The following is a 14244-nucleotide window of genomic DNA, read 5'->3' on the forward strand; positions in this document are numbered from 1 at the left end:
CTTAAAGTAAATAAGTCACCCGGTCTGGATGGGATGCACCCTACGTTGCTGAGGGAAGTAAGGGTGGAAATTGCGGAGGTACTGGCCATAATCTTCCAAACATCGTTAGATACGGTGGTGTTGCCAGAGGACTGGAGAATTGTAAATGTTCACCCTTGTTCAAAAAAGGGTGGAAGGATAAACCCAGCAACTATAGGCCAGTCAGTTTAACCTCGGTGGGGGGAAACTTTTAGAAACGATAATCTGGGACAGAATTAGCAGTCACTTGGACAAGTGTGGATTGATGAGGGGAAGCCAGCACAGATTTGTTAAAGGCAAATCGTGTTTAACTAACTTGATAGAGTTTTTTGATGAGGTAATAGAGAGGGTAGATGAGGGCAATGCAGTTGATGTGGTGCATATGGACTTTCAAAAGGCGTTTGATTAAAGTGCCACATAATAGGCTCGTCATCAAAATTGAAGCCCATGGAATAAAAGGGGCAGTAGCAGCATGGATACAGAATTGGCGAAGTAACAGGGAACAGAGGATAGTGGTGAACGTTTATTTTTTCGGATGGGAGGGAGGTATACAGTGGCGTTCCCCAGGGGTTGGTATGAGGACCACTGCTTTTCTTGATTATATTAATGACTTGGACTTGGGTATAGAGGGCACAGTTAAAAAAATTGCAGATGACACAAAACTTGGAAATGTAGTGAACAGTGAGGAGGATAGTTATAGACATCAAGAGGATATAGACAGGCTGGTGGAATGGGCGGACACGTGGCAGATGAAATTTAATGCAGAAAAATGCAAGGTGATACATTTTGGTAAGAAGAACGAGGAGCAGCAATATAAACTAAAGGACACAATTGTAAAAGGGGTGCATGAACAGAGAGATCTGGGGGAGTATGCACACAAATCGTTGAAGGTGGCAGGGCAGGTTGAGAAAGTGGTTAAAAACTATATGGAATCCTGGGCTTTATAAATAGAATTGTAAACAATTTTACAACACCAAGTTATAGTCCAGCAATTTTATTTTAAATTCACAAGCTTTCGGAGGCTTCCTCCTTCGTCAGGTAAATGTTCAGGAGCTCCTTGAAGCCTACGCATTTATACATCACAGAACAATACATGGTGTTTACAGACTGCCCCTGCAACTGCCCGTTGCCAAGGCAATCACCGTGTTCAGACAGAGAGGTGTCACCTGCAGAACCCCCGAATACACATTCAACAAAAAAACAAACAGGAAAAAAAAACAGAGAGAGGCAGAAACATCCGGAAGGCAGAGAAAGCCAGCAAATGACCCATTATATTAAAAACAGATAACATTTGTTCGCTGGTGGGGTAACGTGTAGCGTGACATGAACCCAAGATCCCGGTTGAGGCCGTCCTCATGGGTGCGGAACTTGGCTATCAATTTCTGCTCGACGATTTTGCGTTGTCGTGTGTCTCTAAGGCCGCCTTGGAGTACGCTTACCCGAAGGTCGGTGGATGAATGTCCATGACTGCTGAAGTGTTCCCCGACTGGGAGGGAACCCTCCTGTTTGGCGATTGTTGCGCGGTGTCCGTTCATCCGTTGTCGCAGCGTCTGCATGGTCTCGCCAATGTACCATGCTCTCCACATCACATTTATAAATAGAGGCATGGAGTACAAAAGCAAGGAAGTCATGATGAACCTTTATAAAACCCTGGTTCGGCCACAGCTGGAGTATTGTGTCCAGTTCTGGGCACTGCACTTTAGGAAAGATGTGAAAGCCTCAGAGAGGGTGCAGAAGAGATTTAATGGAATGATTCCAGGGATGAGAGACTTTAGTTACGTGGATAGACTGGAGAAGCTGTGGTTGTTCTCTTTGGAACAAAAAAGGTTGAGAGGTGATTTGATAGAGGTATTCAAAATCATGAAGGGTCTCGACAGAGTAGATAGGGTTGGCAGAAGGGTCACGAACCAGAGGACATATATTTAAGGTGATTGGAAAAGAACCAAAGGTGACATGAGGAAAAGCTTTTTCACACAGCGAATGGTTAGGATCGGGAATGCACTGCCCGAGGGGGTGGTGGAGGCAGATTCAATTATGGTCTTCGAAAGGGAATTGGAAAAGTACTTGAAAGGAAAATGTTTGCAGGGCTACGGGGATAAGGCGTGCGAGTGGGACTAACTGGATTGTTCTTGTGTCGAGCTGGCACAGACTCAATGAGCCGAATGGCCTCTTCCATGCTATAACCATTCTATGATGCTGTGATTCTCTGATTCTAACCACCTTATCTACCTGACCTACCTTCAGGGATCTGTGGACATGCACTCCAAGGCCCCTCTGTTCCTTTACAGTTCTCAGTATCCTCCCATTTATTGTGTATTCCCTTGCCTTGTTTGCCCTCCACAAATGCATTTCCTCACACTTCTCCGGACTGAATGCGATTTGACACTTTTTCGTCCACCTGACTGGTCCATTGATATCTTCCTGCAGTCTACAGCTTTCTTCCTCACCATCAACCACACGGCCAACGTTTGTATCATCTGCAAACTTCTCAATCATACCCCCTACATTTCAGTCAAAATCATTGATATATACCACAAAAAGCAATGGTCCTCGTATTGGGTCCTACGGAACCCCACTGGAAACAGCCTTCCTGTCACAAAAACACCCGTCGACCATTACCTTGTGCTTCGATGCACTGCAGCAACTCACCAAGGCTTCTTCGACAGCACCTCCCAAACCCGCGATCTCTCCTACTTGGATGGACAAGGGCAGCAGGTACATGGGAACAACACCACCTGCACGTTTCCTTCCAAGTCACACACCATCCCGACTTGGAAATATATCGCTGTTCCTTCATCGTCGCTGGGTCAAAATCCTGGAACTCCCTTCCTAACAGCACTGTGGGAGAACCGTCACCACACGGACTGCAGCGGTTAAAGAAGGCGGCTCACCACCACCTTCTCAAGGGCAATTAGGGATGGGCAATAAATGCTGGCCTTGCCAGCGATGCCCACATCCCATGAACGAATAAAAAAAAAGCCAATTCTGGATCCAACTTGCCACTGTCCCTTGGATCCCATGGGCTTTTACTTTTCTGACCAGTTTGCCAAGTGAGATCTTGTCAAAAGCCTTGATAAAATCCATGTAGACTATATCAAACATGCTACCGTCATAGACCCTCTTTGTTACCTCCTCAAAAAATTCGATCAAGTTCGTCAGACACCACCTTCCCTGAACAAATCCATGCTGACTGTCCTCGATTAATCCGTGCCTTTCTCAATGAGGTTCGGCTGACTGGCCTGTAATTACTCGGTCGATCCCTTTCTCCCTTTTTAAACAATGTTGCAATGTTAGCAGTCCTCCAATCCTCCAGCACCAGGCCTGTAACCAGACAGGATTGGAAAATGATGGTCAGAGTCTCTGCTATTTCCTCCCTTGCTTCAAGTAACAGCCTGGGATACATTTCATGCTGGCCTTGTGATTTATCTACTTTCAAGGATGCTAAACCCCTTAATATTTCCTCTCTCACTATGCTTATCCCGTCCAATATTTCACACTCCTCCTTAACTACAATGTCTGCATCGTCCCCCTCTTTTGTGAAGACAGACGCAAAGCATTCAGTCAGAGCCATGGCAGATGTCTTTGAGCCTCTCTCCTTGCATTTCTTTCAAGTCAATGCCAAAGTAAACAACTGTCCACTTTGATTGTGGAAAGTTTTCTGAGCAAACATTTTTTAAAAGCACAGCATAATAGACAGTCATCACCTGCTGACACATCACTGCAATCCGTGAGTCTGAGTTTTTTCCTCCATACATCACTCAATGTACAGATCTGTCCAGATACTTTCGAGGTTACAATCATAACAATGGTATTGAAATGCAGAGGGGAAAATCATCACTTTTAAAAATATCTCCATTTTCTATGGTAGTTCTGTCATTAATCCCATATTTTTCTATTTACAGATTTCACCGTGCCTGACGTTACGATCTTCAATAAGAATTCTGTGGACCTCAGTCGCTCAGTAGATTCCCAGAGTGATTGTTTGTGCAGGTGTACTGAAGCATAATGACACACGGCTACCTTGTCTTAAAGGAGGATGCAGAGTGTATACATTAACTTTATATTCATTTGTGAATTTAGAATAATGTGAAAATTCTGAACTACAGTGTTCATAACAAGATGGACTAACTGTCCAGTAAATTCAACATTCTGAAATGTTCTTTCAAATCGGCCAATAAGTTTTTATTTCTTAACAACAAATTGTTTGTGAATCATTTATGTAGACAGGACTAAACAATTACTGAAAGTATTCTGTCAGCAACTGAATATGACCCCGGATCTTTTTCTAGTTTCTCCCTTGTCTTCCCTCAAGCCCTTTCTGAGCCCATCTTGGCAGTGTCCTCGGCCCAACCATCTTCAGCTGCTTCATCAATGACCTTCCCTCCATCATAAGGTCAGAAATGGGGATGTTCGCTGATGATTGCACAGTGTTCAGTTCCATTCGCAACCCCTCAAATAATGAAGCAGTCCGAGCCCGCATGCAGCAAGACCTGGACAACATCCAGGCTTGGGCTCATAAGTGGCAAGTAACATTCGCGCCAGATAAGTGACAGGCAATGACCATCTCCAACAAGAGAGGGTCCAACCACCTCCCCTTGACATTCAACGGCATTATCATCGCCGAATCCCCCACCATCAACATCCTGGGGGTCACCATCAACTGGACCAGCCATATAAATACTGTGGCTACGAGAGCAGGTCAGAGGCTGGGTATTCTGTGGCGAGTGACTCACCTCCTGACTCCCCAAAGCCTTTCCACCATCTACAAGGCACAAGTCAGGAGTGTGATGGAATACTCTCCACTTGCTTGGATGAGTGCAGCTCCAACAACACTCAAGAAGCTCGATACCATCCAAGATAAAGCAGCCCACTTGATTGGCACCCCATCCACCACCCTAAACATTCACTCCCTTCACCACCGGCGCACAGTGGCTGCAGTGTGTACCATCCACAGGATGCACTGAAGCAACTCGCCAAGGCTTCTTCGACAGCACCTCCCAAACCCGTGACCTCTACCACCTAGAAGGACAAGGGCAGCAGGTGCATGGGAACAACACCACCTGCACGTTCCCCTCCAAGTCACACACCATCCCGACTTGGAAATATATCGCCGTCTCTTCATCATCGCTGGGTCAGAATCCTGGAACTCCCTTCCTAACAGCAGTGTGGGAGAACCGTCACCACACGGACTGCAGCGGTTCAAGAAGGCGGCTCACCACCACCTTCTCAAGGGCAATTAGGGATGGGCAATAAATGCCGGCCTCGCCAGCGACGCCCACATCCCATGAACGAATAATAAAAAAAAATCTTGTCAACGAGACCCACCTCCGGCTCCATTTATCCCTAAACAGCTGACCACCCAATTTTCCTTCATGGCCCCCATGCTAGCTGACATTGTAATTGGTTCCCTCTCCTCAGGTTACTGCCCCCACCCCCCTCCCTATCAAAACCAACATCATCACTCCTCCTTCTCAAAAACTCACCCTCGACCCCTCTGTCCTTGCAAACTACCACCCCATCTCCAACCCCTGTTTGATCTCCAAACTCCTTGAGCGTGTTGTTGCCTCTCAAATCTCAACTCACCTTTCACGCAGCTCCATGGTTTAATCCCTTCAATCAGGTTTCCACTCTTGCCACAGCACAGAATCTGCTCTAATCAAAGTCACAAATAACACATAAATGCCGTGGCTACAAGAGCAGGTCAGATGGTGGGTAATTCAATTGAGGGATCTGTGTATTCTACTTTTTAAACTCTAGAAATGACCAGATGGTCCAAAATAGGCTTTTTCTCTCCTGTACATTCCTGTGTTCCTACAAGTAGAGTCCCACAAAGGTTGAATCCCTGTGTCCTGCCTCTGTACCATAATTGGTGAGCTTCATACAGTCTGTTGTGTCAGTGTGAGAAGAGCACTGTTCTTTATTGGTGGTTGTCATGGAACTTTCTGGGAGTCCTGCAGGGAAAGGAGAGGGTGGATCCGATCGGGTAGTCCCTGACCAGATGGTCGATACCATTTGGCAGAACCCCTTGTCACCAGAACTGACCAACATGCACCAAGATGTAGCCTGGATGGTGGTGAGAAGGGGCCTCCGAGTGCGGTCCTTCCAACACGCACGAAATCTCAGTGCCACCACGAGCTGCCCTCGAGGATGCAGCGGGGACAAGACCGTCATCAACCTCCTGATGGACTGCCCCTTCGCGCAGAAGGTATGGAGAGAGATGCGTTGGTATCTGTCCCGATTCATCCCCAACAGCTGGGTAATACAGGACGCTGTGCTCTATGGCCTGTTCCCAGGGACACACACCGAGACAGATATCAACTGCTGCTGGAAAACTATCAACTCGGTGAAGGAGGCCCTTTGGTTGGCCCGAAATCTGTTGGTCTTCCAGCTGAAGGAGCTGTCCACGACCGAGTGTTTCTGACAGGCACATTCCAAGGTCCAGGAGTAGATGCTGCGGGATGCACTGAAGCAAGTACAGCCCAAGCAAAGGCTCTATGGGGAAAGGCCACCGAGTAAGGCCATCCCACTTTGTATTGTACAAAATGTATTCGATGCTATGTACTGTGTTTTGAATTGTAATAATGAGATCATAGTGTGTACGATCAGCATTGTATTGGTTCGAACTACATTGATTGAAATTGTGTCTTTTTACGTTGAACTGTGTGTATCTTTAAATATGATGAAATAAAGTGTATTTTGAAATAGAAAAAAAATTGTCAAGTTTCTTAAAGTCTGTTGTGTCAGTGTGAGTGGAGCACTGTTCTTTATTGGTTTGATGGTTGATGAGGTCACTAAGGGAGTGAAGCTCTTCTCTGCTGCCGTCATTGGAGTTTTTCACAAACATTTCATTCATTATGCTCGATACAAAATTTCCCCGTAAACTGTGGATTCAGTATCTGTTGCCATTTTGTAACAACGTGAACTACTTTCAGTTGCATATCAACAAGGTTTTACATAGAATTACACACATAGAATGGACAGCACCGAAACAGGCCATTCGGCCCAAATGATCGATGCCTCCTCCCACCCCTCTTCATCTAACCCTATCAGTATATCCTTCTAGCGCTTTCCCCCATGCGTTTATCCAGCTTCCCATTAAATGCATCTATGCTATTTGAACATAAGAACATAAGAAATAGGAGCAGGACTAGGCCATGCAGCCCCTCGATCCTGCTCCGCCATTCAATAAGATCATGGCTGATCTTCGACCTCAACTCCACTTTCCGGCCCGATCCCCATATCCCTTGATTCCCCTCGATTCAAAAATCTATCCATCTCAGCCTTGAATGTACTCAACGACTGAGCATCCACAGTCCTCTGGGGTAGAGAATTCCAAAGATTCACAACCCTCGGAGCGAAGAAATTGCGCCTCATCTCAGTCCTGAATGGCTGACCCCTTATCCCGATATTGTGCCCTCAAGCTCTTGACTCTTCAGCCAGGGGAAGCAGCCTCTTAGCATCTACCTTGTCAAGCCCTCTCTGCATCTTATATGTTTCAATGAGATCATCTCTCATTCCTCTAAACTCCAGAGAGTATAGGCCCATTGTACTCAATCTCTCATCATAGCACAACCCTCTCATCCCAGGAATCAATCTAGTGAACCTTCGCTGCACCGTCCCCAGGGGTCAAGTATATCCTTCCTCAGGTAAGGAGGCCAAAACTGCACACAGTATTCCAGGTGTGGTCTCCATAAGCCCCTGTACAATTTGTAGGGGGTGGTGGTGTGTGTCAGCTTCGCCTCTGACTTTTGAGTGGTTTGAATCGCTCCCACTCCCTGGGTTCTCAACCTTGGACTTAGTTGTGACAAAGTGCAGCAGACAACTGGTTTTGGTGCAAGAAACATTGACCTTTATTCAAGAGAGAAAATACAACACAACAATCTTAACACTCTACTAAAATGGGGAACACTTCGGTACACATGAGGGAAATTACAGTGGAATGATACCTCACCCCTCCAAATCCCACTATACTAGCTAAGTTGGACACTAAAGGGCCAGAGTTTATGGTTGGTGGCAATATTCGGTTGGTTGTTTCGTAAGGCCCTTGTTGCCGCGAGGTGTCTGATGGTCACTGGGGCTGTTGCTCTGGTTTCTTCTTGTGTGTCAGCCTGCTTCTGGAGCTACTGACCTTCCCTGTCGAACTGCTTTCCTGTTGCCCCCTCGCCTTGTTGTTCGCTGAAGCTGCTCTTCCTTCTAGACACAGCCAGAACAAGACAAGCAGCACACAAGCGCCAGCAAGAACCAGAGAGAGAGAGAGAGAGAGGTTTTGAGTTTCCACTTCTATATCCCTCTCTTACAATGGTCTTCGTCACTTTAAAAAAAAACACTTCATGCCTGTTTAAACAGTTCTGACAAAGTCCTTAAGAATCTCTGATGGCTTTTTGATGGTCCCTCATCATGTTGCAATTGCTTCTCCCGATGGGTCATTATTAATTCCAATTTTTCGAGCTTGTCACTCAAGGCTTCCTTTTGTATCCAACGTCCTAGAAATTGATCGGTTTTGCTTTAAAACAAAGACGTGGCCCCACCTAAGTCTGGAGCAGTTGCCTCTTTCAATGGCAGTGAGTGTTGACCACCTGCTGTAGGTTTTGCATTAAAACAGAGACATGTCTGAAGCAGTAATTCTCCCACATTCCACAGTGTTAGTTGTGGATTCGTCTGGTGACCTCTCACCTATCCTTCCATCTCAGGATTTTAGTCAATGGTCAAAGTTTTCCATACTCAGGGAAAAGATAAATTCCAAAGACCTTTTCTTTCGGGTTTTTCTCCGAGTTTTGGGAGATCTGTGAATTTTGAGAATCTTACAATTGTAGCAAGACTTCCTTACTCTTGGACTCCAAACCCCCTTGCAATAAAGGCCAACAGACCATTTGACTTCCTAATTGCTTGTTGTACCTGCATGTTAACTTCCTGTGTTTTGTGTACCAGGACACCCAATTCCCTCTGAACACCAACATTTTACAGTTTCTCTCCATTTCAAAAATATTCTGTTTTTCTATTCTTCCTATCAAAGTGAATAACCTCACATTTCTCCACATTATAATCCATCTGCCACCTTCTTGCCCACTCACTTAACCTCTCTATATCCCTTTTTGTGCTCTCCTCACAGCTTACTTTGCCCCAACTACTCCTTGTGGGAGCAAATTCCACAGAAGTAACAGATGTCAGGGCAGCAATCTGACTCCCAACGGTACTAAAATCAAGCAAAGCAATGACCCTCCATTCCCCTCTCCCTCTATCCAGGAGTCCGTCCTGCACCAGCTTAAGTTCGTACCAGTAAAGTGAGACCCTTTCCGTTCCCCTCTCCCTCAGTCCAGGAATCTGTTCCGCACCAGCTTGAGTTTGTACCGGCTGCTATCATTTCCACCTGATGCAAAACAGCATTTTAAAACATCCGAGATCTTTTTAAACTTTCTGTGGAATCTTTTTAATTTGAGGAGGAAGCAAACACTCCCATTCATTCCCTCCCTATCATTAAAAATTAACTGGGAGAAAGTGGAGCTCTGCACCAGCATCCATCCAGACATGCACAGTACTCCTTTACAGCTGATATCAGTATAACTTTGGTCTGGCGACTCTGTACCGCACTCGGCAGAGACTGGTCGCTGCAGCATATCTGCAGCCTTAGTGATGAAAGGTAAAGTAAAAGGCAAATTTAGCACCGATATCAGGGAGTTCAAAGAGTGATCAACAGATGGAATAAATTCCCAGATCCGGTAGATGGGACGAAAATCCTAGGAATCATTTAAATAGCAACTGGATGCAACAATGGGGTGGGGATTTGGGAGATTTCTGGATGGGCCGAGTGGCCTCCCTCATCTGTAATTATCTTGTGTGTACATTAAATTTGATAACATTGTACGACTGCTTCACATTTGTCTTGATTTCCTCTGAGCATCAGTCAACTGTGATATTAACCCATTTATTTCAAGGGGAGTTAGTGCCTGAGTTAAAATAGAGCGAAATACCTTCAAGAAAGAACTTGCATTTATATAGCACCTTTCATGCCCTCAGGACATCTCAAGCCACTTTGCAGACAATGAATAAATTTTTGAAGTGGAGTCACTGGGCCCGATTTTACCAGGGGTGGGGGTTCCCTGCGGGTCGGCCTGCGGGCACGTACCAAACGCGCCCGGTGAAATCAGTGGGTTTTCCCCGCGATCGCAGCAGGCAATTCACTAATTGGATCCACTTACCTGCTCCTCCGGGTTCCGCGCTGCTGATCTGCGCGTCGGGTGGGCTGCGCATGCGCAGTGCGATCTGTCAGCTGGAGGCGCTCTATTTAAAGGGGCAGTCCTCCACTGACAGATGCTGCCACAAAAAGTAAAAATTACAGCATGGAGCAGCCCAGGGGGAAGGCTGCTCCCAGTTTAATGACGCCTCACCCCAGGTATCATTAGATGGGGTGAGGAGGAGGGGGAGGACAGAGATCTTCCCCCCAGCGGCCGGGAGGAAGCGGCCTGCCTCTGCCACCAAGAAGGCCTGGCCCGAGGTGGCAGAGGGGGTGAGCTGCGCCACCAACATATCGCCCACCTGCATACAGTGCAGGTGGCGCACCAATGACCTCAGTAGGTCAGCCACAGTGAGAACACGTAGTCTTTCCCCTACACTCCGCCTGCCACATCACTGCCCCCACCCCACATATCCTTCAGCACTGCCAACACTACTCTGTCACATCACCCTTCATACCCACTCAAACATCATCCTCATCTTACCTGCACCTACTCACCTCGCGAGTACTCACCCCGCCACTACCACACAACCCAATCCTCATACAATGTCATGGCTCTATCCCATACTCACCCTCTCGTGCATCTCTCTCACGGCCAGCCTCACTCAACCTGCCACCACCTGTGCTGCAGCCACAGGGCATGCATCACATATGTGCAGTAGGCAGCGTAAGGCAAACGTGCCGTGAGCATGAAGGGGATGCACAAGGGTGTTTGAGGGTCTGTCATGGTTCGTACTTCTATTGAATTAAATAACAACTCACATCACACATTATATTGGCTCCACTAGTGCCATGTCTTCGCGAATCCTGTCCGGTTTGTGCAATAATGCCCGCTCCTGGGTATCCCTATGAGGACCCACCACTGATGCCACCCAGTGTGTCACTGCAGAGTGGGTGTAGGTGTATTTGCAGGGCTCATCCGCGCAGACGACTGAGAGACACTGGGGATGTCCCCGGTTGCAGCCTGGAAGGCTGTGGAGGTGCCCTCACGGGCACCGAAACACAGGGGGCGCCGGCCCAAAGCATCTACCAGGTCAGGGCATGAACAGGAGCAACCTGCCACCACCTCTGCTGGAGCCACAGGGGTAGCACCACGTAGGGGTACCAGGAAACGAGAACCCAAAGTTCCGTGAGCACACAGGGATTGCACCAGGGTGTTTGTCTATTTGTTATCTTTTCATTTCCAGTCTTTGAATGGCAACACAAAATAAAGTCACTTTTTCTCACCAATGCTGCCACCTCTTGTCCATAATTCTGCGGCTTGTGCAATATGTCCCTTCCGTGCGCCTCATCATCACGACGACCACCCCGTCCCACCCATTGGGCATAATACAGTGGGTGCAGGTGTACAGGCACCACTCTTCTGTGGAGGGAGCCTGTATGGACCCTCGTCTGTGCACGTTATGACATGTGAACGCCTCACACAGTGTGATGTTAGGGGAACCGTTGGCATATGAGTGCCTCCCTGGCCTGACGAGCACGCAGGTGAGCCGGTGTTCGGGCCATGGGTCGTTCCTCCTCCTTTCGCTCGTACTCCTCCTCTTCCTCCTCCCCCTCCTCCTCCTCCTCATTGTTGTCCTCAATGTGGGTGGCGGGTGTGCATGGGGCCTCCTCCAGCGGCACCCCTCTCTGTAGTGCCATGTTGTGCAGGGCACAGCAGACAACTATAATTCGTCCCACTCTGAGTGGCGTGTATTGGAGCGCTCCCTCGGAACGATCAAGGCACACGTGTAGGAATCTCTGGCGGTGGTCACAAATGCGCTGGGCGTTCATGGAGTGATACCCTTTCCTGTTGATGAACAGCCCTGGCTCATGTGGAGGTGCCCGTATTGCTATGTGGGTGCAATCGATTACACCCTGCACCCGTGGGAAGCCAGCCACATCATGGAATCCCACCGCCCTCTCCATCTGGCTGCGCTCATCCATGGCGAAGTTGATGTAGGTCGAGGCCCTGCGGAACAGCCCATCGGTGACCTGCCTTATGCACTTGTGTGCAGACGACTGAGAGACCCCGGTGATGTCCCCCGTGGCACCCTGGAAGGATCCGGAGGCGAAGAAGTTGAGGGCAGTGGTGACTTTGACGGCAACGGGTAAGAAGATGCTGCTTGGTGCATCCGGGAGCAGCTCGTCATTAAGGAGGCTGCGGATGTCGGCGACGACCTGGCGAGTGACTCTGAGCCTCCGTATGCACTGCTGCTCAGAGAGGTCCAGGAAGCTGAGCCTCGGTCCGTAGACCCTGTGCGGAGGGTAGTGCCTCCTGCGACGCATCTCTCTCTGCGGTTGCCCTCCCTCCTGCTGTGCAGGTGGGTGTGCCGCAGCAACGTGTTGGTGGGCTCCACGTCGATGAGGCGGACGGCGTGGACTGCGAGGCTGCTGGGGCTGGTGATGCTGTTCGTCCTCCGAGGATGTCGAAGCGGCATCAATCTGGCAGGTGTTGGTTTGAGGGGTTGTGCACGTAGGTCGGTGTTTCCTCGCACTGGGGCTGTGGTTCCACGTCGGGGTTTCCTCTGGCTCGGAGCGGGGTGGTGGAGGGCAGGCGTTGCCCGATGTGACGGAGTGGCCTCCTGCGTGGGTGAGGGGTCTCCCCCAGCCCCTGTGGAGTGCACCTTGGCAGCTGCCACAGGCTGCTGGCTGCAACACGTCCGGTTGAAGTGAGACTGTTTCCCCCAGTGTGTGAAACAGTCTGCGTTGAAGGTAAAATCCCACACTTCCGATTAAGACAGCTGAATCAGGTCATTTAATGACCTCAACAAGCAAGGTAAATACACTCAAGTGGCATCCCGCTGTCTTTAATTGCCTGCGGGATTCCCACCAGCGGGGCCTGCGCACGCAGCCCCGCACGTCAGCGTGGAACCCGGAAGTGGCCGGGATCGAGGCGCGATCCGGTGACGCACCTGGATATCGCGATTTTCGACGCTCCCCCGCCGGGAACGCACCCGGAACCCGCTGGTAAAATCGAGCCCACTGTCTTTTTGTCGGCAAAATGCAGCCACCTATTTTGTTCACCGCCGAGGTCCAACATACAGCAAATGAGATAAATAACCAGTTATAAATGTGTCCTGGTCAAATTCTATCCCTCAACCAACACCGAAACAAAAACCAGATTATCTGGTCATTTATTTTATTGCTGTTTGCGCGAGCTGACCGTGTGCAAATTGGCTGTCGCTTTTCCGACCTTTACAACAGTGATTACGCTTCAAGAGTACTTCATTGGCTGTGAACAACAATAACAACTTGCATTTATATAGCGCCTTTAATGTAGTAAAACGTCCCAGGACGCTTCACAAGAGCGATTATCAAACAAAATTTGACATTGAGCCACATAAGGAGATATTAGGACAGGCAACTAAAAGCTCGGTCAAAGAAGTAGTTTTTTTTTATTCGGTCATTCGATGTGGGCGTCACTGACAAGGTCAGCATTTATTGCCCATCCCTTATTGACCTTGAGAAGGTGGTGGTGAGCCGCCTTCTTGAACCGCTGCAGTCCGTGTGGTGAAGGTTCTCCCACAGTGCTGTTAGGTGGGGAGTTCCAGGATTTTGACCCAGCGACGAAGAAGGCACGGTGATATATTTCCAAGTCGGGATGGTGTGTGACTTGGAGGGGAACGTGCAGGTGGTGTTGTTCCCATGTGCCTGATGCCCTTGTCCTTCTAGGTGGTAGAGTTCGGGGGTTTGGGAGGTGCTGTCGAAGAAGCCTTGGTGAGTTGCTGCTGTGCATCCTGTAGATGGTACATACTGCAGCCACAGTGATGAAGGGAGTGAATGTTTAGGGTGGTGGATGGGGTGGCAATCAAACGAGTTACTTTGTCCTGGATGGTGTCGAGCTTCTTGAGTGTTGTTGGAGCTACACTCATCCAGGCAAGTGGAGATTATTCCATCACATTCCTGCCTCGTGCCTTGTCGATGGTGGAAAGGCTTTGGGGAGTCAGAAGGTGAGTCACTCGCTGGAGTGTCTTCAAGGAGGAGAGAGAGGGAGAGAGGCAAAAAGGCTGAGG

At 48.6% G+C, this 14244-nt stretch overlaps 1 protein-coding gene across 1 annotated transcript in view; it reads left to right on the top strand.

The window, feature by feature from the left end:
- Window positions 1-6016: 6016 nt before the first annotated feature.
- Window positions 6017-14244, top strand: part of LOC137325628 (di-N-acetylchitobiase-like) — a 35013-nt gene continuing 26785 nt past the window's right edge. Inside the window, exons 1-2 of the mRNA XM_067990893.1 lie at window positions 6017-6223; window positions 12553-12704. Coding sequence (XP_067846994.1) covers window positions 6017-6223; window positions 12553-12704 — 359 coding nt within the window. The remainder of the gene's footprint in view (window positions 6224-12552; window positions 12705-14244) is intronic.

This window comes from Heptranchias perlo, chromosome 9 (assembly GCF_035084215.1).
Source record: "Heptranchias perlo isolate sHepPer1 chromosome 9, sHepPer1.hap1, whole genome shotgun sequence".
NCBI classification, from domain to species: Eukaryota; Metazoa; Chordata; class Chondrichthyes; order Hexanchiformes; family Hexanchidae; genus Heptranchias; species Heptranchias perlo.